Raw genomic sequence first — 24027 nt, 5'->3', positions numbered from 1 at the left:
AATTTCAGACCTTCTGAGATCTGCAAGTATGGTAAGGCATAAATCACAAATTAGAGGATGGCAGGCATAAAAATGCAGAGACCTCTGCACAATCAGCTCACACACCTGTAAGTCTTCAGATGGTATTTACGATCTCTTATCATGTGAGGGGCTCGGGACAGAATTGTATTCCGCAAAATCTTTCCAGCTCTGAGGATCTTTTCTGAAGGAACCTTGGTGATCATGGAGGAAAAAAACGGATCAAGACACACAGATTTTAAACATTCTGCAATTTCTACAGTGTCTTCTCCAAAGCAAAATGCAAGTTCTCTTTTCCCTAAATTAAAAAGCCCTTGCACAGATGCTTACTTTTGCAGAGCAATGTAGCATACATTCAGGATTTTAAGTCTCACAGATTTATCACATCTAACAGAAAGCATCACTTCAGCTGATAAGCATCACACTGTTGGAAATAGGAGTTATTCCCATTTGTCTAGCAGCCTGGCTCTACAGCACACCTATGTCCTATTACCTGTGCAATGGTTTTAGTAGAACGATGTGGGATGTGAGGTTCAATAAGAGGTGTCTGAAAAATAAAATGAAACGAAATATATTTTTAAAGGTTGAGCAGTAAAATAAAATAAAGGCTAAAATAAAAAAACCGAACAAAGAAGCTGTAAAAACAAAGAATAACATGTAAGTCCAAGCTTGTAAGTCCAAGCTCGGCCCAGGGAATGTGAGTAGAAAAAGTTCTCTGAAGACATTTTAAAGAGAAACTTGGCTTTTAATGCTCAGCAAATTAAAACAGTGACAACGACATGTGAAGATGAATAACAAATATGTTACACTTTATAAATTACTAATGAAGCATGCAGTGGCCAAACATCACACCAGATCTAAGGCTACACAGGCATTGCTAGCTCTCAACCCACAGTGGGTGTAAGAACATTCCACCACACATGGCTGCCTCTGCCATTCAGTCCCCTACCATGGAAACTCCTTTCTCCTTCAGGACCTTTTTCTATTCAGCTGCCTTCTACCTTACAGCATAGCACAAGAAACAGGAATGAAGTAAGAGCTCTGCTGCCACTATCTGTCTTTTCTAAACAATCATCTGGCCTAGCTGACAACCCTTTTGTAGATGCTCTCTGAAACTCAAGAGCATGAAGGCCACTCACAGAGACCTGGGCAAGGACTTTCACAAAGGGGCTGGTGAAGAAAATATGAAAGAGTAAAGCAGGTGACTTGGTTCTGCAAAGTGAAGAGTGAAAGGGAATATTACCGGAGCTCTACCAGAGAGAAGCACAGAAGGGAATGAGAGAAATGGGAAACCAGGCACTTAATGAACAGGTTAAAGGAGAGAGAAGACAGGAAGCACCTGGAACAGCACAGGGGAAAAAGGAAAGCAGAGGGTTAAAGGAGAGTAGAAATGGAGATGAAGAACAAAACTGAACTTAACAGCCACCTCAGAGTGACTAGAAGTTGTTTTGCTTTGTAGGGACTGGTACTTAACAGCATAGACCAAATTTACTTTTAGTGTGAAATGCCAGGAGACATGACATGAGGGCTGAATTTGGCTGGTATTCTGGACTTGCTGGCAGGACAGATCATGCCAATCACAGGGGTGTCCCACAAGGGTAACACCTTGCACTTCAGCCCATGGCAGCCACAGTTCCCTTACACCCATACAGCAAAGGCAGGACAGCCAGGTTGGAAATATGGTGAAACACACGCCATGTACTGCTGGGTTGCCAGGTACCAGTTTTCTTAAGCTGGGTATCTGTTCATTAGCTCCCACAGGCTTTTAATGGTGTGACATAGTCTTTGTGGTAGTCAAATAGTACCACGAGCTACGAATGCACCAGGAGACTATAGGTCAGCCAGGAAGAGGAAAATGAGGGAAGCACATGAAGGAAATCAATAAAGATAAGACAATATTAACAGAGAAGCCTGTATATCAGAAACAATGCAAATGGGTTTTCATTTCTACTCATACCTCATAAGAAGTCTCTGAAAAGGCAAATCAATACAATTAAATTGGGATTCCTGATTTTTCTCATTAATAAGCCAACAATTTTTTGAAGACTCATTTAAGTTATAAACCTCTCTGCCCCACCAGAAGGGCAGTGTTACATCCCTTGATATTTCTCTGTTTCTGCAACTGCGTGGAGCATGCTTTAGACAGTCTACGTTTGCAGTTAAAGCATGCTAAGAATAGCAAGAATCTTTTGAAAGATGCCTCTAACAAAACAAAACCATCGAATAACAGTTTCAAACAGGTATATAAATAATGAAGTCAGTGATATCACTCAGAGTATTAATAATCTTTCTTCCATTTTCTTTTAAAAGGATTTCAAGTCCTCATCAAGTTCAATGAGACCGAAGGTAAATATACACTTATATGCTTGGCTAAACTGGCACTGAGGTCATTATGAAATTTTTTTAAAATTTTGCATTCTTAAAAGATATTTTTTTAGATCAATAAAGCTCAATATATTCCATCCATCTTCCAGATTTTAACTCTAGTTAGGAATATACTTCAAAGGAGAGATAAAATGTATAAAACAAAAAATATGAGACTTTTACAGCAATAGACTAGTGAAAATGAATGCACATTTTTGGTCTTTAGGGTTTCCATTAAGCTCCAAAAAAATGCATAAAACTAATAGGTGAAAAAGATTGTCAATAAATCTCCATCCTAATCAAAACAGAATAAAACAGAGCATTTAGAAGAAATCTGATTTAACCCAGAAGTACAGAAAAAAACCAAATTGAAAGCTAAGACACAGCACAAGAATATGCAGAAAGCAGCAGGAAAGCTACTTGTTCACCTACATTTGATCCTGACAATACAGAAGGATCAGCTGCAAAGACAGAAGGCAACTCAGGTTAGGGTGATCATGAATTGATCCAGTGTCAGAACTTCACAGGAGGAAGTAAGAACATCAAAGTAGAAACAATGGATTAGGAAGAAAAATTTCATTAAAGCCTGAACACTGATAGCTGAATTCCTGAAGCAGGTCATGGGAGAGCACCTGTAAGGTAAATGGAGTTAAAGAAAGCTGGTAAGTTACTTAAAGAAACAATACTAACCACACATACAATATATACTAGAGGAACAAAAAATGTTCCACAAGTTCATGAGTAGTAATACAAAGAAAACAACAAGTGTTGATCTGCTGTTCAACAGAGGAAAATGTATTGGCAGATAATTCAAGAAGGCCAGAAACCGTTGGTTTATTTTTTATACCAGTGTTCATTAGAAAGATTAGTGGCAGAGCTAATATCCTAAGTGACAGAGTGACAGGAGTAAAATCTCAGCATGAAAAGAAAATAGAAGGGTGAGTATTAAACTAGCTATGAGTTAAATTTGCTATTTTCAGTTTGGCTGGATTCGTAGAATTTCATGCAGGAACTTGAAAAGTTTGAAGTAACTTAACGAGGGCTGCAGCCATTTTGGAACCATCAGCAGCCACCTCTGACAACTCACTGGGACTAAGGAAGGCAGCAAAAACCAGAAATATGGGAAAAGAAGGAGCTGAAAAAATATAGACAAATCAGCTTAACTTGCCTTCCTAGAAAAAGTCCATTTGTAAGCGCCTGAAAAAGAACAGGAAGATCAGTCACATGTGATATATATTAACAAAGAACAAATCATGCCACACTGACCTAATTTTTTTCCCATGACCAGGTTTCAACACTGATAGGTTAGGGAAGAAAAAGTAGATTTGCAACCCTTTACTTTAGTAAGACTGCCTCATAAGATGCTCTCTTCTGCAAAGGGAAGATTAAATTCTTACAAAATAGGTGCAAAGCCAGTTGGAAAAGTACATTCTTAAAGCAGTTATCAGTGAAGCGAAGTCAAGCTGGCGTTAATGCCAGAGGTCTGCTCTTAGCAGCGTTCTCAAGAATATATCCCATCGGATAACATTAAATATTAACAGGGGATGAAATAGGATGTACACTGATTCTGAAGAAGATTTCACAATGGAAGGGACTGCACATACACTGGAGAGTAAGGTTAAAATCTGATACAGTTCGGACATTGCTCTGAAAAAATTAATGCTGTTATGCAACACAGACAGTTCTGACTACTTTTCTGAAACAGGCAGAATCAGCTATATAAAGACAGCGTAGGGAACTAGTATCCTAGCGGTTACACTGAAAAAGAAGGTTCATAATAGATATTAAACAGAACCGAGTAAGCAATGCCATACTTGTGTAAAAGCAATAAATACTGTACTGGGATGTAATAAGAGATTAGATATATAATGCACCTCTGCTTTAGTCATCCTAGATGAGACCTAAGCTAAAGCACTGTGTCCCACTTCAAGAGCATCTAAACCAACAGAAGAGCAACAAGAATAGTCAGAAAGCCCAACACAAATAACCAAAGTTGTTCAGCTAAGGAAAAGGCAAGTTTTAGTAGAAGTGTGATTAAAAAGCCTTCACATTTAAAAGGCCTTTGAAAAGAAGAAAGAAGTGACCTAGTCCACTGGTGCAGACTTCGGGAAATAGTTTCAATCAGGATAAGAAAGATTCAGGTTAGGCATTGGTGAAGGTTTTCTAATGGTGTGGACAGTGAATACTGGCACAGATTGCCATCTCCAGGGGCTTGGGAAGATATGTTAAGGTATCTGTCAGGAGCAACACAGCTACAGTGAACTGCGCATGTGGCATGGGACTCAGGGCTGAATTAGATGCTTTCCTGAAGTACTTTTTAGCCTCACTACATCGCACCGTGCAATTTTCGATGACACCTTTACATGCCTAAAATAAGTTCAACCACAAGGTGGTGCTTAAAGAGATGAACAGCAATAACAACCCCCCAGAGCTGCAGGCCGGGACAAGAGAGCAAAGGAGTCACTCCCACTGAGGAACAACGTCCTTGCCATCCAAAAGTCCTGCCCAGAAAAGAGTCCTCTCAAAGTTACAGCCTTTCAAAGCTACTGCAGTGAACTCTGGCTGCACTTGAGATGAGCTGAAATACAACAAATGGACAAGGCTTGGACTGAGTTTGCTACAGAAAGGCAAGTCATGCTTCAAAGGCAGAGAAATACAACATCAGCTAGTTAATAGGAGACACAGTGTTCCAGCAAGAACTTCCCGTCAGATAAAAAATAGATTATGTAAGGGATCATATTTCAGGATAATAGCACGACTTGGCTGAAGACCAAAAAATGTTTTGAAAGTCTTTACAGTCTTGAATCGCCCATTAGAGGACACTTGGAAAGCACTTAGGAAAAAGAAGTAGCTTTCTCTTCAAAAACAGCAAAGAGTGAGCAAAGTGCTTAACTACCTTCCTAACACATTCTGGTATCTTTGAAGAATTAATGTGACTAAAGTATGTACATGTTGCACGGAGCTGTATGACTGAAGCTACTTGATGATCACATTTTACAGGATATCTGGATAAGGGAAAAGTTATCATGTGAAGAGCTCAAATACACAAGCCAAGCTTACAAATTATTTCCCATCTCCTGGCCACAGCAGTGTACCTGCTCTCAGCTTTCCTTCAGTGTGAGATAAAGCAACACAGCAGTACCATCTTGAGTTTTAGCTACTTCATGCCCTTTTCCAACCAGTGTGCACACAGTTTACTATGATCTGCTGATTCCCCCTGCACATATGGGCCAAGAGACCTGCGTGGCTAAATAAGGAACTGCTGGGTATGCTCAAGTGGAAGAGCAGAGTTTACAGGTCATGGAAGGAGGGGCTGGCCACTTGGGAGGAATATAAGGCTGCTGCTAGAGGATGTAGGAAGGCAGCTAGGATGGCTAAGGCCTCCTTAGAATTAAATCTGGCCAGAGGGGTCAAGGACAACAGAAAGAGCTTTTTCAAATACATAGCTGATAAAACTAACACCAGAGGCAAGGTAGGCCCACTGGTGAATGGGGTGGGTGCCCTGGTGACAGAAGATACAGAGATGGCAGAGTTATTGAATGCCTTCTTTGTCTCTGTCTACTCTGCCGGAGGCAGTCCTGAAGAGCCCTGTACTCCTGAGACCTCAGATGAAGCCAGGTCACTGGAGCAGTTTGCCTTAGTCGATGAGGAATGGGTTAGGGACCAGTTGAGCAATCTGGACATCCATAAATCCATGGGTCCAGATGGGATGCACCCGCGGGTGCTGAGGGAACTGGCAGAAGTCATTGCTAGACCACTCTCCATCATCTTTACCAAGTCTTGGGAAACGGGAGAGGTGCCTGAGGACTGGAGGAAAGCAAATGTCACTCCAGTCTTCAAAAAGGGCAAGAAGGAGGACCCAGGTAACTATAGACCGGTCAGCCTCACCTCCATCCCTGGGAAAGTGATGGAACACCTTATCCTTGATGCCATCTTAAGGCATGTCAAGGATAAGAGGGTTATGAGGGGCAGTCAACATGGCTTTACCAAGGGGAAGTCATGCTTGACCAACCTCATAGCCTTTTATGAGGAAATAACATTGTGGATGGATGATGGCAGAGCGGTGGATGTGGTCTACCTTGACTTCAGCAAAGCATTTGACACAGTCTCCCACAGCATCCTCATAGCTAAACTGAGGAAGTGTGGTCTGGATGATCAGGTGGTGAGGTGGATTGTGAACTGGCTGAAGGACAGAAGCCAGAGAGTTGTAGTCTATGGGGCGGAGTCTAGTTGGAGGCCTGTATCTAGTGGAATGCCTCAAGGGTCAGTATTGGGACCAGTATTATTTAATATATTCATCAATGATTTAGATGAGGGAATTGAGTGTACTATCAGCAACTTTGCTGATGACACTAAGCTGGGAGGAGTGGCTGACACGCCACAAGGCTGTGCTGCCATCCAGCGGGACCTGGACAGGCTGGAGAGTTGGGCAGGGAATAACTTGATGAAATATAACAAGGGAAAGTGTAGAGTCCTGCATCTGGGCAGGAACAACCCCAGGTTCCAGTACAGGTTGGGGAACGACCTGTTAAGAGAGTAGTGTAGGGGAGAAGGACCTGGGAGTCCTAGTGGATGGCAGGATGACCATGAGCCAACACTGTGCCCTTGTGGCCAAGAAGGCCAATGGCATCCTGGGGTGTATTAGAAGGGGGGTGGTCAGTAGGTCGAGAGGGGTCCTCCTTCCCCTCTACTCTGCCCTGGTGAGACCGCCTCTGGAATATTGTGTCCAGTTCTGGGCCCCTCAGTTCAAGAAGGACAGGGACCTTCTGGAGAGAGTCCAGCGCAGGGCAACTAAGATGATTAAGGGAGTGGAGCATCTCCCTTATGAGGAAAGGCTAAGGGAGCTGGGTCTCTATAGTTTGGAGAAGAGGAGACTGAGGGGTGACCTTATTAGTGTATATAAATATATAAAGGGGGAGTGTCATGAGGATGGAGCCAGGCTCTTCTCAGTGGCAAACAATGATAGGACAAGGGGTAATGGGTATAAACTGGAACACAAGAGGTTCCACTTAAACTTGAGAAGAAACAACTTCTCAGTGAGGGTGACGGAACACTGAAACAGGCTGCCCAGGGGGGTTGTGGAGTCTCCTTCTCTGGAGACATTCAAAACCCGCCTGGACACATTCCTGTGTAACCTTATCTAGGTGTTCTTGCTCTGGCAGGGGGATTGGACTAGATGATCTTTTGAGGTCCCTCCCAGTCTCTAACATACTGTGATACTGTGATATGGGTGCATATGGGTCTGGAAGGTAGAGAAGGGAAAAACGCAGGTGTTTGGTAGGGGGAAGCAGAAAATGATAATGAGAAACTGCAACAAAATGGCTTTCGGCGTTAATACTGACAAAATCCATATCTGTACATTTATGGAATCACGTTTGGGCCATTCAAACAAACCCTTCATGAAGCCAATCACAAAACTCCCTATTTAAATTGAGGTGAAGCAGGGAAAGTAACAATTTTAGCCTCCATTTGTTTGAAGATTCAAATATTTATGCATGAGAGCAATGCCATAGATTTAAATAGGACTATTCATGTATATAATTTCATGCACACGTTTAATCTTTGGAGAAATAGGTCTTAGATTTCAAACTATAGGGCAAGGGCTGCCTTTATTTCTGTGCTTCTTACATCACCAAGCAAGCCATATGCAAACAAATAAATAATATAATGAGCAATGATAATAAAGACCTAACATGAGGTCTGTATTTGTCAAGTTATTTGAACCAGTTAAATAAAAACCAAGAACATCTCTTATAAAAATACATTTTTCTATTCCCCTTGTTAAATAACTGTAAAGGGATGTTTCTTCTGAGCCTTTACATATGAATGAATGCTTCAGATCTACAGAATCAAATTATGGAGAGGACCTAACTTACTACTCTCAAATGTTAGCATAGGAGATGTGCATTGCAAGGAACTAAGAAGAAATAAAACTAAAGCAAATTAATTGTGTTTTACCCATGACCTCATGTAGCTCATCTCTGAACAGAGAACAAGTTTTGGTGTTTATTGGAGTTAAGCATGGCATGTGAAGTTAGCTGGGTGATTAGAAAAACCTGTGCACTATTGTTGATCCCTTTATTTCACTGAAGAGACACTGAAGAGAATTGCAAGTGACTTGTGCTTTCCTGCTGGCTGGCAGGGAATCCAGAAGAAACAAAGGACAAAAGATGGCAGCAGCAACAGCCACATCACTAAGAAATCTGTTTGGTTTATATCTTCAGTATTTACTGCTATTGGTGATTTAAGGCCTAATCCAAATCCCACTGAAATCACTGGCAAGTCCCTAATTGACTCAATGGGGTTTGAGTCAGGCCCATTGCATTTGATTCCCTTTTGTATTTCAGGAAACTGAGCATCTTCAGTTCTTAATGATTTCAAATGACTTCTGATGATTGCCATTTATGACTGACATGCTTGAATATCCTCCTATACATCTTCTGAAAGGCTATCAGTGCCCTACCTTGTTCACACAGGAGGAAATAAAACATACAAAAAACCATTCCCATAACATTGGTGAAAGTATAGCCAGTCAGTAAGATACAGCTGACAATTAGCAGAAGTCCCCACAGTCCTTCCACACAACACTTCCTCTTTCTATTCTTACCATTCTTTCTCAAATCCATACATCCATTTCAAAAGTTGCCTGGTTTTGGCAATATGTCATCTACCTAAGCTACATCAGACCAAAGGCATAGATAAGAACTGCAAAGACGCAAGCCTCTGTAGAGAGAAAGAACATACCTATGCAGACTGCACCAACCTCTGCTAGGATGCTGAAGGTAAAATAATACACTTAGTGAATGCAGTTTGCTGAAAAACATCGCAGAAGCAGCTGGCCAAAGATACCGTCATAAAAAAAGATCATTTGAAAATCATTTCTGACAACATTTGAAGGAAGATGTAACCAATATTGTAGGAATTTCTTTGCTCTGATATCCTGTGCTGGATCTCTGGAGCAGCATTATGTAGAACATGCTGATCACAATGCTTGCCATCAGAAAACAACCTATGTCACGACCTCTAACAAACCCCACAGGGTGCACAGTCAGTAAGAAACCCTGACACACATTCCCTGCCATAGGGACTTCTGATGGCTGGGACACATTACCAGGATTGAGCTCTGTCCAACCCAGACCACAGTTGTTATCTACAGGGAGACCTCACCATGCTCCTCCAGAAGACAAAAAAAAAAAAAGTGGAAAATAGAAATGCAATCATCACTACCATGCTGGAACCATTTCAGTCACCTCTTCACTATCTTCTCACAAATACATGTAGCATCTGAGAGATCCAACCTGTGCTCCCTAGCACACTGCACAAGACAGCACTGGCAACCAAACACCAAAGTGCCTGCTCATGTCTCCTAAGTGGAAAAGTCCAAAACTGACAGGGACTGACCTCATGCCAGGCCTGTAGGTGACTTAACAACACTATGCAATTTACAAAGGACAAATTACCCAGAAAGAGCACTTGTTTCTGATCTTCATCTATGTTTACCAAACAATGAAAGTATTTAAAGAACCTGTAGCCAGTCTAGATAGTGTAATTTGGGTCAATTGCTGAGGTGAGTAGCTCGAGAGAGGACGCCTTCAACACCGGAGCAGGGAGGAGATCAGCGTCCAGGAGCCTCAACTCAGAGCGGCCAGAGCCACCGAGGGAGCCTCAGGTCCTCAGCAGGACTTGCCCAGGAGCCGGCAGCTCAGCTGACGGGAGCAGGGACTCACAGGGGGCGGAGCCAGGAGGAGCGGCACCAGCTCTGAGTGGGTAAAAACCTGCCCCTGGGAGCGCGAGCGACCAGGAGCGATTCGAGGCAGTTCGCGCGGGCAGGCGAGCGGGATGGTGAGTACTCGCTGTATGACCAGGGCCCAGTTTGGGAGCTCTGCTCTGGCTGCCCCGGCAGTAGCCACCGTAGGCATCCAGACAGATCCGATGAGAGGGGAGGCTGCAGTGCAATGCTCAGAGCGTAGTGAGTGTCTGCACTGGTCTCCTGAGGGAATGGTGCCCAATGGGCAGGGCTGTACTTGGTGCTCCCTGGTGCAGGTCCTCCTGCAGCAGGGGCTGAGCTGCGGGATGCTGTTAATAGGCTGCAAGATGTCAGGGAAGCTGAAAGGAAGCAGGACTGCCTCCTCCAGGCCCAAACTGTGCAGGGGCCTCAAGCGTCCCCTGAAGCTCATGGAGGAGAGGAGGAGGCTGTCAACCCAGGAAGCTGGGAAATAGTAACAACAAAAAGCAACAAAAAAAAGAGGAAGAGGACAATTAAAAACAAGGGGCTTCCTCCTAAAGCTGTTGTCCCCACCCAGAACCGCTTTGCTGTCCTGCAGGGTGCTAAGAAGGAAGGGCACTTGCACCAGAAACAACCGGCTGGTGCGCTGGTAAAAAAGATCACTACTGGTGCTGCCAGGAAAAAGAGACGGGTCATAGTGGTAGGGGACTCTACTTTGAAAGGGACAGAGGCACTCATCTGTCGGCCTGACCCGGTCTCGAGGGAGGTGTGTTGCCTACCTGGGGCACGGATCGGGGATGTTGCAGAGAGGCTGCCTGCTCTAGTGAGACCCACGGACTATTACCCACTTCTGGTGATCCATGTGGGTGCTAGCAATGTTGATAGCAGTGGCCTGGAGAACATAAAGAAGGACTACAGAGCCCTGGGAGAGGTGGTTAGGGGCTCTGGAGCTCAGATTGTCTTTTCATCAATTCTCCAGGATACAGGGGGAGACCTTCAAAAAGCTAGGAGGATTGGCCAAGTTAATAAATGGTTAAAAGGATGGTGCCATAGTCAGGGGTTTGGGTGTTTCGAATACGGGACCCAAGTTAGTAGGCCAGGTCTACTGGGGGCTGGTAGAGCTGATCTGACAAAGAAGAGGAAGAGAGGTTTTGGTAGGAGCCTTGCCAGGCTGGTCAAGGTTTCTTTAAACTAGATGTGTTGGGGGAAGAGGGCATCGTTCCATCCCAACACACCCAGTCAGTTGCCAGCACCTACAATAAATGCTCGCAGCGATGCAGAGATATTCCAGCCGCGCCAGCCAATGAGCCGGCTTCATTTGGAGCTCAGCTCAGATGCCTCTATACAAACGCCCGTAGCATGGGAAACAAACAAGAGGAATTAGAGGTGTGTGCACGACTATGGGAGTATGATATAGTAGGCATCACAGAAACATGGTGGGATGGCTCCTACGACTGGAGTGTTGGAATGGAAGGTTACAGGCTCTTTAGAAAAGACAGGCCTGGCAGGCGGGGAGGGGGAGTTGCTATTCATGTTAGGGATAGGCTGGAGAGCATGGAACTCTGGGGACGGGTGAGCAGTCGACAGAGAGTTTGTGGGTCAGGGTTAAAGGGAGAACAGCTATGGGGGACATTACTGTGGGGATCTGTTACAGACTGCCTGATCAAGAGGAATCTGTGGATGAAGCGCTCTATAGGCAGATAGGAACAGCCTCACGCTCACAGGCCCTTGTTCTCATGGGAGACTTCAACCACCCTGACATCTGTTGGAGTGAAGGTACGGCCCGGCACAAGCAATCCAGGAGGTTCCTCGATTGTGTGGAAGACAACTTCCTTCTGCAAGTAATAGAGGAGCCGACAAGGAGAGGTGCCATGCTTGACCTTGTGCTCACCAACAGGGAAGGGCTGGTTAGAAATGTGACGCTCCAGGGCAGCCTTGGTTGCAGTGACCACGAGATGGTCGAATTCGAGATCCCTGGGACAGTGAGAAGAGCGTGCAGCAAGCTCACTGCCCTGGACTTCAAGAGAGCAGACTTTGGCCTCTTCAGGAACCTGCTCTAGTAAGGTTTCATGGGATATAGCCCTAGAGGGCAGGGGGGCCCAAGACTCTTGGTTGTTATTCAAGGATCACCTGCTCCAAGCTCAGGAATGTTGCATGCCAACTAGAAGGAAGTGCAGCAAGAGGGCCAGGAGACCTCCTTGGATGGATAAGGAGCTGCTCAGGAAAATTCAATGGAAAAAAGAGGCTTATAGAAGGTGAAAGCAGGGACAGGCAGCCTGGGAAGAATACAGGGATGCTGTCCAGGAAGCTAGGGACCAGGTGAGGAAGGCTAAGGGCCAGTTAGAATTGAACTTGGCTAGGGATGTTAAGGATAATAGGAAGGGATTCTATAGGTACGTAGCGAGTAAAAGACAGACTAGGGACAACGTAGGCCCCCTTCGGAAGATATCGGGAGAACTGGCTACCCGGGATTTGGAGAAGGCTGAGGTTCTTAATGACTTCTTTGCCTCAGTCTTCACTGGCAAAGGCTCTGACTGCACCACCCAAGTCTTCAAAGGCGAATGCAGGGACTGTGAGAATGAAGACCTTGGGTCCACTGTAGGAGAGGATCTGGTTCGAGAACATCTTAAAAACCTAAACATACACAAGTCCATGGGACCTGACGAAATCCATCCACGGGTCCTGAAGGAGCTGGCGAATGAAGTTGCTAAGCCACTGGCCATCATATTTGAAAAATCATGGCAGTCAGGTGAAGTTCCTGACGACTGGAAAAAGGGAAATATAACCCCCATTTTCAAGAAGGGGAAAATGGATGACGTGGGGAATTACAGACCAGTCAGTCTCACCTCTGTGCCTGGCAAACTCTTGGAGCAGATTCTCCTGGAAGGCATGCTAAGGCACGGTAAAAACAAGGAGGTGGTTGGTGACAGCCAGCATGGCTTCACTAAGGGGAAATCCTGCCTGACCAATTTGGTGGCCTTCTATGATGGGGCTATGGAACTGATGGACAGGGGCAGAGCAGTTGACGTCATCTACCTGGACTTGTGCAAAGCCTTTGACACTGTCCCACATGACATCCTTGTCTCTAAATTGGAGAGACATCAATTTGATCGGTGGACAACTCGGTGGATAAAGAACTGGCTGGATGGCCGCATGCAAAGAGTTGTGGTCAATGGCTCGATGTCCGGCTGGAGACCGGTAACGAGTGGTGTCCCTCAGGGATCGGTGTTGGGACTGGTCTTGTTCAACATCTTTGTCGGTGACATGGACAGTGGGATTGAGTGCGCCCTCAGCAAGTTTGCCGATGACACCAAGCTGTGTGGTTCGGTTGATACGCCGGAGGGAAGGGATGCCATCCAGAGGGACCTCAACACGCTTGTGAGGTGGGCTGATGCCAACCTGATGAAGTTTAACCATGCCAAGTGCAAGGTCCTACACCTGGGTCAGAGCAATCCCAGGCACAGCTACAGGTTGGGCAGAGAAGAGATTCAGAGCAGCCCTGTGGAGAAGGACTTGGGAGTGTTGGTCGATGAGAAAATGAACATGAGCCGCCTTCAGTGTGCGCTCACAGCCCAGAAAGCCAACTGTATCCTGGGCTGCATCAAAAGGAGCATGACCAGCAGGTCAAAGGAGTGATCCTGCCCCTCTGCTCTGCTCTCGTGAGACCTCACTTGGAGTATTGTGTGCAGTTCTGGTGTCCTCAACATAAAAAGGACATGGAACTGTTGGAACAAGTCCAGAGGAGGGCCACGAGGATGATCAGGGGACTGGAGCACCTCCAGTATGGAGACAGGCTGAGAAAGCTGGGGCTGTTCAGCCTGGAGAAGAGAAGGCTGCGTGGAGACCTCATAGCAGCCTTCCAGTATCTGAAGGGGGCCTACAAGGATGCTGGGGATGGACTCTTCATCAGGGACTGTAGTGACAGGACAAGGGGTAACGGGTTAGAACTGAAACAGGTGAAGTTTAGATTGGATCTAAGGAAGAAATTCTTTACTGAGAGGGTGGTGAGGCACTGGAATGGGTTGCCCAAGGAAGTTGTGAATGCTCCATCCTTGGCGGTGTTCAAGGCCAGGTTGGATGAGGCCTTGGGTGACATGGTTTAGTGTGAGGTGTCCCTGCCCATGGCAGGGGGGTTGGAACTAGATGATCTCAAGGTCCTTTCCAACCCTAACTATTCTATGATTCTATGAAATTGTATTACCAAAGCATCTTCAAACCACCCATGCTCACAAAAGACAACCACACAGTTTCTTGAGAAATATCCGTAAACAGCAAAAGTGAGAAGCAGGGCAAGGTATCAACAGGGGAACACACAGACACAAGGACATTTGCAACATCAGGGAACTTCCACAGAAAGAGGAGTTAATCACATTTTTAAAATCCTTGGAGTTCCATAAGATACAGCCCCTGCAGTCTAAATACCCATATATTTAGCTAACTACAAACTAACTAAAACTGAGCAAAATAGACTAGCAGAAACTGTCAGGACCAGTGGTTATGACAGCTCAGTTTTATTCTTTTTTTTCTGACTGCGTGACCTTGCACAAATCATGTAATCACACTGTGTTTCATTTTCTCCTTTTTGGAGAGAGGAATACTAATAATTTCTACCTTTGCAAAATGCTTTGAATACTGTCAGCAAATGGGCTACTATCAAAATATTCAGAGCAATGATGGCTGTTTCAAAATCTGTATTCTTTAGATGTAATACAGTGTGAAGACTAAGTTGCATTTTAAAATCCATTCTAAAATTGCATTTCTTTAGGAATCTACATGCACTAATAGTATAAACAGGAAAATGTGTCCCTTTAAATTCTCAAATACAATCAGTGTAGCAAATTTATTTTAGAAATTTAAATTGAAATTGCATTATTAACACTTCTACAATGTTTTTTTGACAAACTGTAAATGTCCATCCTTTTAACACAAAATGATTCAGCCATTACCAAAAATGATACTTCACTGTGAATGTCAAAGGGAAAAAGAATGTTGAAACAGACTATGACCAGTGCACAAAAACCCCTAGAACATGGCTAATGATGTCTTATTTTCCTGTCATTTTTCTGCTTCCCTGCTACAATGAAACAGCTGCTATAACTACACTGCATGCATTGAATAAAATGTCAGGAAATGCTAACTGCGCTGTGAGCATTCCTGATATTCTGATAGAGGTGTGACTACAGTTGTCATAAGGAATCTCAACCCAGCATTGTTAGAGGTTTCTCTGTTGCTGCAAATTTTTTTTTACCTATAAAAGAACAAAGCATTTTTTTCATTATCTCTCATGAGAATTACTGGTTTCTTAGTATCCATGGCTTTAATAGCATATTTACCTGAAATTATTTGCTTCTTGAGAAACAAGCCATAATGATGCAGATGAAAAATTATGACAAGTACTAGGCAGCAAGGTTACTGTTTTTAAGACCTGCTCCTCACCCATACTGTAAGTACACAGTAACTATTCAGAAGGCAAACTGAAGGGAAGTTAAAGATTAATGAGCTTCTGGAGGATTTATTTCACTTGTTTCCAGACACCTTTATAACTTCTGCACACGTGGATGGGCTCTCCTATGCTTTGATGACACCCAGATGCCAGAACAGCCCTCTGAGAACTAGGTGGTGAAATTTTCAGTGAAGTGGTTTCATGATAAACGTTAAGGGTGACAAAAACTGGACGGAGTGGGAATTAGGGGGTGAAATTGTGAACCTATTAAAATCAATGGTGAAACTCTTTAGTATAGTCAAAACACCATCCAAGTAAGGCAAGCGCACCACTGCCTCCTGGTTGATAACAATGTAGGTATTGTGTGACCCCAGCTAGTGATTCCACCTCTGAGTGTTTCAACTTCTCCATCTGTAAAATGGGGACGACAGTATCTACTCTCATCTCTGACAAGTGACAAGAATGAGCAACTGAAAACACTGTTGAATGCTACAACTGAAATCCTGGAAGTCTAGTGCCTACAAATTCATTCCGAGCATTTTATAATGATTTATAACACAGAAAGGAAAAGTTGTCAAAGTGAGCCAAGACTAGAGGGCATTGTAAGTTACCTCCTGAATTCCCTGGGGAGGGCAGCAACAAGGTAGTCTCTGGCAAGCAGGGAAAAGAAGTTAATTTAAACCTGGTTTGTGTCTCTTTGGGTGATTCCACATTCCTTCTTCTCTAAGTTCAGGACAGTACATTGTGTGAGCATACATGAAATGAAGAAGCATTGAAGGAGTGCAGCACATCTGTCTCAGATTCCAGCTTCCCTGTCTACTCCTTGTTCTTCTTTCTGTCATTCGTTTCAGAAATAAATTTTTGCTAGAAATGAAACTGAGAAAGAATAATCTAACAATATCCAGAGCAAAACTTTGTTATCCTACCTTGTGGAAGGAAATTTTTAATGATCCATATGATGCTTTCCAACTACATAAAACATATTTGCTAAAAAAGGTAAATGTTTTTTTCCTGTAGTATATGAAAGTAAACAGAGGAAAGAAATACCACACTGATAGCTAGACCAGAACACATTTTGAAAAAGCACATTCTAATCTCAGCCAACTATTTCTTTACTTCAGCAGCTTTAAGTCTTCTGTCATAAACATAAAAACCACTCAAGCACTTCTGTTTAATTTACATATTTGTGTGTCAGTGGAAAAGACAAGCGCTCTGCTCCTGGCAAATATCCACAAAACAACCCTCTTATCTTCCTTAAAACTTCTATTTCTCATGATGTCTACAAAAAAGCTTGTCAAAGTGGAGGGTGCTGATATGCTGAGCCCGCTACCTACCCTGTTGCATCCAAGTTTCTCAGACTGTGTAGTTTATCTATCATGTGGTTTTCAAAAGTGGATTGTAGCCTTCTTTCTAGTGCTTCTGATGCAAGATGCAGCTCTTGTCCCTGACTGTGATGCGTGAGCACCACCACAGCTCTGCTAACCACAGTGAACCTTCATGGCCAGACAGATTTAACAAAACAGAAGGGACCTGGCCATAAAGGACAACACACGTCTTCTGAAGACAACTCATCAACCTCATTACTTCCTCCTGCTATGAGGGCACACCATTATCTGATTCAGTAATGGGTAAAGCAAATAAAAAATAAATTCAGGGGGAAAATACTGGCTATGAAGGGTAAGGGCTTTTCTTTTCTTTTACAGTAAAATCCAGTTGTAGTCGCACACATTTACTAGCTTAAAATGAAACTCATAACTGCTGTATTAATCAGTTAATTCAGTGTTCTTCAGATACTTTAGTGGCAGTAACTGTATTGATTGAAAACATACAAAGGCATTTGGAATCAAATTATTAGATTTGAATGACATGGATTAAAATGCTGGTTTTCACATTAACTCTGTAATGTGATGGAAACAATCAGTACACAAAATGCAAACATTGAGTTAATGTGCATCTGTGTGAAAAGTGGGTATTCCCCAAGAAAAGAGTAAAAGAATAATATTATTAATTCCTGGCAATCTGAACAAAATTTAATTAGATTGGAAAATCGTAAATATTTGTAAATTTTCTCCTTCCCTCCTCCTAACTTCCTACAGAGCTTGCAGACGCCTAAGTTGCTACCATTTAAACCAGGTCTGTTAACATTTGTTCTTATTGCTTCGAATTTCACCTCATCTTCCCTGGTAATTAGTGACGGACAGACATTTCTAAACATATTCTGAACTGCTTTTGTTGCTAAATGAATCTTTACTGCAACTTGAGAAAAAATCGGCTCCAGAAATGCACACGGACCGCTGCAATAATTAACCCAGGACTGATAGTGAGAGGTGGAATTACTCTACCTGACATTTTCCCTAGCTAGCTACATCTCTTTACATCCCAATTCACCACAGTATGCTTCTGAAAGAGATGACCTCTTTTTACCTCTCTCAGTATGTCGCCCAAGCTGTGTAAATTCTGTGATGTCTGGCTTTTTAGGGATATCACAGAACCAGCCCTGTCCTTGTGAAATGGAAAGGGACCTATGGTATGTATTTTGTAATTTATCCTCTTTCTCCTATCTCTATTTAATGTTAGCGTTAATTTTCACATCATCACTAAAAATATTGTTTCATCCAGCTGAAATTCTGTCCCTGTCATCTGTCAAGCACTCTCCTCCTTTTTAAACATAATCTCAAAATCTCCTTTGGCTTATCCGATTCCTCAGTGACTCTTTGTGGGCTGTATAAAGAATAAGGACTGTTGCACCATGTAAAGCCAATCACAGCATGAAAATGTTTGCTGTTCCAGAGAAGTTTAAATACTGTAATCCAAACCATCTTGCCTGGAAATACTGAATGTGTTCCCAGCTAAACTGTGTTAAAAAACTCCATCACTTGCTGAAATAGATCTTTTTCTTAGGAATCTTCAGCTTCTACACGACAGTTGGTCTAGCAGACTGCCCTGGGGAAAGGAAGATGCATCCTCCCCAGAAGAATTTATGGTAACAACGTAGGCCCATATTGTTGCAGATTGACCTGTGTCCATACTGCCACGAGGACACACAGCACTTTCCAAGCAGCAATCCTGGTTCTCTACCCCACGCCTCAGAGCAGAAAAGCCAGACAAAACACAAAAGACAGCATTTCAAGAACACTGACTGTAGCACTGAAGCAGCATTCAGGAGCTCTAGCAAGGCAGCCTCCTGGTTTTCTTCTTCCTCCCTCTCCCAGTTTGCACCAGTATGCCAGGAAGACAAGAGAGCCATTCTATTACACAGGCCTAGGACTGCTGTGGAGCAGCGGCTAGTGTAAGGAAAGCCAGAAACCTTACTGCTACAGTTTTGTTAAGGCAGGTTTTCCCAACATTGCCCTGGAATCTGCAGCAGCTAACACTGACACTCAATGGAGTGAGAACTGAATCAGATGAAACAAAAGGGGACAAGGGTGTGTTAGGCTCCTTTATCATGTGGACCCCTATAGTTTTGCCAGTCAAGATAAGGAACCTTGCACAGAATAGGCTTTTCTTCAGTTCATTTCCCAGACTCATTTGGATTAACTGCCAGAACCCAGCAGCCTGGAAACCACAAGCTAAAAATTCCTAATCTAGACTGGCTCTGAACACAAGACAGCTCAAGAGGAGGGAGGGAAAGAGGAACAAATATTTGCCTGGATCTGTATGCATATACAGCAATAACAGGAACACATCATACAAATCTGTATTTAAACACAGGAGACAAATCCCAGAGATTCATTTGTGATTTAGCAGTGAATTGCAATAGAGCTGCAATCTGGCCTGACAAAACAATCCCCTGCCAGTTGTCCCTCTGCTTCCCCTGCAGCTGATGTGAGCTGGCAGAAATGCCAGGTCTGGGGCAGGGGAGAGTCTCAATCTATAGCTGAAAGACCCGATAGTGCTTTGTGTGAAAGTTTGACATTTAAGGCTGCAGACAGTTCACAGCAGTCTCAAACAGGACCACTGTGGTCCTGAACCCTACACCCAGGCTCTGCCCTGTTGTTTATGCTGGTCCTGGCCAGGAAGCTAATTTTCATCCAAAACAGCAGAAAATTAACCTCTGATAAAAGGTTTACATGTTTCTGACAGTTCTGCTCCCTTACCACCAGGCAAGCAGGAATGATGAAGGACAGGGTAGGTGTAGATGTGAGGGATGCAGAGGGAAGAGACATTGGAGGGAGGACATGGGGGAGGAGAGGTGCCCGACAGTCCCAATGCAGGTCACGGGAAGCTGCTGTGGAACAGCAACCACAGCCCACACAGTTCTTCCTGGGCCCAAATGTGTTCTGCTCTAGGAGCTGATGCTTCCACTATATTCCTATTGCACAGCAACCACTCCTGGTGTCACTGCTGGCCTTCATGCGGCTTTAAGGTGGGCTGGGTTAGAAAATAGGTTCAGGTGAAAAGCAACCATCTGAGCCACTCTGAAAAAGGCTACACGGAAAGAATGGCATGAAAGAAGCTGTTTCTTTAGCGCTCTCAGATTCATGTATTTGAAGTTAGCTATATTAAAGAGTGAGGATGGACAAAGCAGTACTGGGAGGTTTACGAAGACTTAATCATAATTCTTCTCTGTTCAGCTACCGGCTTCTTCTCTGTTCAGTTTATATTTAAGGTTATTATACAAATTGTTTTTATCATTTCATTTCCTAAGATGAAAACAAATATGGCTGGGTAATCCTAATTAGAAGCAGTGTTATAACTAGTACTGGAAGTAAGATGGTTGTATTTCCTATTTTTATTTTGGAACCTAAATTACATATTCTTTTCATTTCTCTACTAGTCAACTCAGCTATGTGCATTTGTATTTCCTTGTTAACTGCTGTCTTTAAGACAGCTGCATTACTGATGATAAAGCACACAAAGATCAAACATATTCACAATCTTGTGCCAAGCTTTCTTCCAGAAGGAAATCTACAAAAAGAATAAATAGAAGTCGTAAATCATAAATCTTTAAATACCTAAGCAGCATTTGCTCCTTAGCTATCACTGGAGATAATGGTCCTAATTACGTTTTCGGCTCTGTTGTAGATATCGGACATTTTTGGCTTAGCGATCCTAACTGAGAATAGCTCTAAATGAGCACTACAAACCAAACACGTGTTCTGGTGGTGCTGCTCCACTTGGAGCCAGCACAACAGGCTCCTGCTCTTGACTAGCTAACACAAAAAGAACAAAATCACCGGACAGCTTTTCCCCACTATTTATTAACCTCTCCAATTTTTGTCATCTCTACACAGACAAAAAAAAAAAAAGAAGCTGCTAAATGATCAGATCAGACATATTGATAACTTCTTACTGACTCAGAACTATAATTGACTTTTTGGAATACCAATTTCCAACATGGATTGTAGGACAGGCAGTCAAAATGCTGTGCAAGAGATTATATGAGTGACTAGAAGGAATCTGATTTTAAGATCCTTGATCCAATTTTTCTGCCAAACTTGAGAAAATAATTACAAGATTCAAAAAAAATCATTTTGCTGTTTCAAATATAACTGCCAAATGTGTTACTTGTATACGCTTGACTTGTCTGAAGACATGAACCTTGAAAAGGACTATCTTTTTTTCTCAGCATAATTACCCACTCTTTCTGCCTTTCAGCTGCAGAGATAAATGGAGCATATGTGCGTGTTTTTTATGGGTTGGGACAGAATCACACAGAAGACACAGCCAAGGAGCAAGAGTCATCAAATGTGACTTCACAGGATATATTATCAGACTGCCCTTGCCAGCACTGGCAGGTAAGGCAATATGCTGTTTCCTCAGACAACTGGAACTGAGAGTGATGATCTTACTGAAAGAAGGTTCCACACCTACTTCACAATATTGAGTATTTTACAAATTATAGCATTTTCTAGAAATTCTTTCATTTTTCTGTTCTTTATTTATGTAAACTATGGCAGCAACAGTCATATAGCAAGAGGAGTCGGAAAGGGAAAACAACTCTTCAGCCAAATTGTCTTTTCCATGCTACCTCAAGCTCCTCTGTAACCCTTTTATGGGGAGAAGGTTAGTCAGGGAGGAGGCAAGTACTTGCTTACTCTGAAGAAGGCCAACAGTGTGTGTTAGATTCCATCCAAATCACAAGATTAACAAACAAACACATCAGGTTTAAATTTGTCTACTGATTTCCAAACTTCTTCCTCCCACTCCCAGTGTCACTTAAGATTTTCACACCAAAGACTGATTACAATAAGCTCCTGGAAGACAACTCATTTGGAATGTATGAACACATGAATCCCACACCTTACAATGTTCTGAGTAAAACAGCATCTTTCTGACAGTCACTCCATCTTTTCTGTGACTGCAAGCTCTTTTTAACAGGGGCATCCATCCCTCCTTTGTGCCACAGCACCCAGCACAAACAAGAATTGCAGGACTTTATGATACATATAAATTGCAATAAAGACTGACATAAAAATAATTTTTTTTTTTAAAAAGGCAAGAGAAGTGGAGAGCACCAAAATGACAACAGTAACTGCTTGAGGGGATTCCTCATTCAGACAAATACTCTTGAGATCATACATATTAATACTCAGATCTAAAAGTCATGGAATTAAAACCTCATATAGTTTAGCTCTAGCACTGACTCAAATATATGGATTCTTCTGCTGGTAACAGAGAAGGTTTCTTTATCTCTCTCTCCCATGCCTTTCATTCTCCATCTTTTCATTCCTCCCTCATGAAAAAACCCACACTCCCTTGATTTGGATCTCACAGGTAGTTTCACAATGACTCAGAAAGTCGCTGCAGCACTTAAAAGAGGATACAGATGCAGATACACTTTTTCAAGCTTGGTTTTCCATTTTTGATCAAAGAGTAGAATGTTCTGCAGCTGTGACAGGAAAGGGAGGCTGTCTTCAGGTGCTGACTACTAACTGTGCTGCTATTGGACACTTCACTGTTTTTCCCATTATTCATCTTCTCTCAGGATAAATATAGCAATTTGTTTACATTTAAAAGCTGTAATATACCTACATATATTTAATCTTCTGTTGTTATTGCTCTTTGAAAATGAGAGTAAAATTTAAAATAAGAATATTTCTTTAGCATCTGTAGATTGCAAAATTCTGCCCTTTTCTGCAAAAAGTTTAATTTGTCGGAGATCTTGCCTCCATCTCTTACCAATCTCACTATAATTGTAGACAGCTCGATTCATCCTCAGGCCTCCCTTAGAATCACCACAATGGAAACTGCTTACTGTAGAAAGAAGAGACCATATTTTTCTTCTTCCAAATTAATGGAAAGGCTTCAAGGGCCAGAGATACTTTAACTTGATCAAGTATGCACTGAAGAGAAATGAAGTTATTTTGACATGCACACTGGTAAATGCATAGCAACCCGGAACAAAGATTCTGTTCTTTTTTCTTCACAATGCTACACACTCTTACATAGTAAAAGATCAAATGAGAATCACTAATCACATCTGCAGGTTTCATATTGGGACTACTGTGGCTAGATCTGTATTGGTCAGATTGGAGCTTAAGTATATGATTAGATACAGTAGAAGAAAATGTTTCCAGTAGAAACTGCCTTTAGGGTCTCCAGAATTCAGCGTACACAACAAAATCATGGCTCATAGATATTTCACAGATTATCAGGTAGCTGAATTGTCTAACAGAAGATGGCATGGTGCAACCTTTTCTTTAAGGCATCACTAATCACATTGACATTTGGAAGGGAAGCCTACAGCTGTGTACCATCTCCATATGGCTGGATCTGGAGATAGTGATGTACCAAAACTTCCCCTGGTGGTTCTGCAATAATTCAGTTTATGCAAAGCTTACTTATGTAAGCCAGCAGACCTACTAAAAATATCTTTTTACATTAAAGAGCTCTAATGACATACAAAGACCTTCACATTTTTTATGATGAAGTTTATTACTAACATATGAAAAATGTATTTTTCACAGACTCCTACTCATCTCACACTCCTGTCTTTGTTATCTCTCCTGCCATATGTTGGCACCATGTGACTCATTGCCAGGGCCTATACGCACAGCCTCTGCACTAGCCAAATTGTTACAGGCTGTGATAATGATTGAACCCTAAGCGCTTCCACTTAGAGTGAAATGAAGAACTTCAACAGACCTCTAAGCAAATTATTTTCATATATGTGAAATAGGTGCCAAAATATCAGAGCAGCCCCTAAAAGTAATTGGTACTGTTAGGACTGCATGAAGACATTATTTAAAAATATCTGCACATAGTGCTTTATGCAACCACTTCAAAAACAGAAAATGAAAGGGAGTTTTTTTAACCCTATGCTAACACTGTATAAGAGAACAAACCCTTGCACAGAGTCCAAGAGAAGATAGCAATTATCACCTAACACTGGACAGTTATATAAACCATCCTCATAGAAAATCAATTTTGTTGTAACAGTTTTCATGTGACTATTGGAGAGGTTACTTCCAGACAAACACCTTGTCATTGCACCTTGCTAGGACACTGCTTTCTTTTCTGCTTGCGCTCTCTG

At 42.7% G+C, this 24027-nt stretch overlaps 1 protein-coding gene across 3 annotated transcripts in view; it reads right to left on the bottom strand.

Annotated features, from left to right (window-relative positions):
- The window catches only part of RAPGEF4 (Rap guanine nucleotide exchange factor 4), a gene marked incomplete at both ends in the record, with an annotated part of 155476 nt that overhangs the window by 56075 nt on the left and 75374 nt on the right, over positions 1-24027 (bottom strand). For 2 of the 3 annotated variants that reach the window (XM_080621515.1, XM_080621517.1), the window contains 2 exons: positions 106-212; positions 512-565. In XM_080621515.1, coding sequence (XP_080477641.1) covers positions 106-212; positions 512-565 — 161 coding nt within the window. Of the gene's footprint in view, positions 1-105; positions 275-511; positions 566-24027 lie in introns of all 3 variants that reach the window. The other variant, XM_080621516.1, reaches the window with a different exon arrangement.

Source organism: Psittacula echo (assembly GCF_963264785.1).
Source record: "Psittacula echo genome assembly, chromosome: 6".
Classification (NCBI taxonomy): Eukaryota; Metazoa; Chordata; class Aves; order Psittaciformes; family Psittacidae; genus Psittacula; species Psittacula echo.
This window is presented reverse-complemented; position numbering and strand designations above follow the sequence as displayed.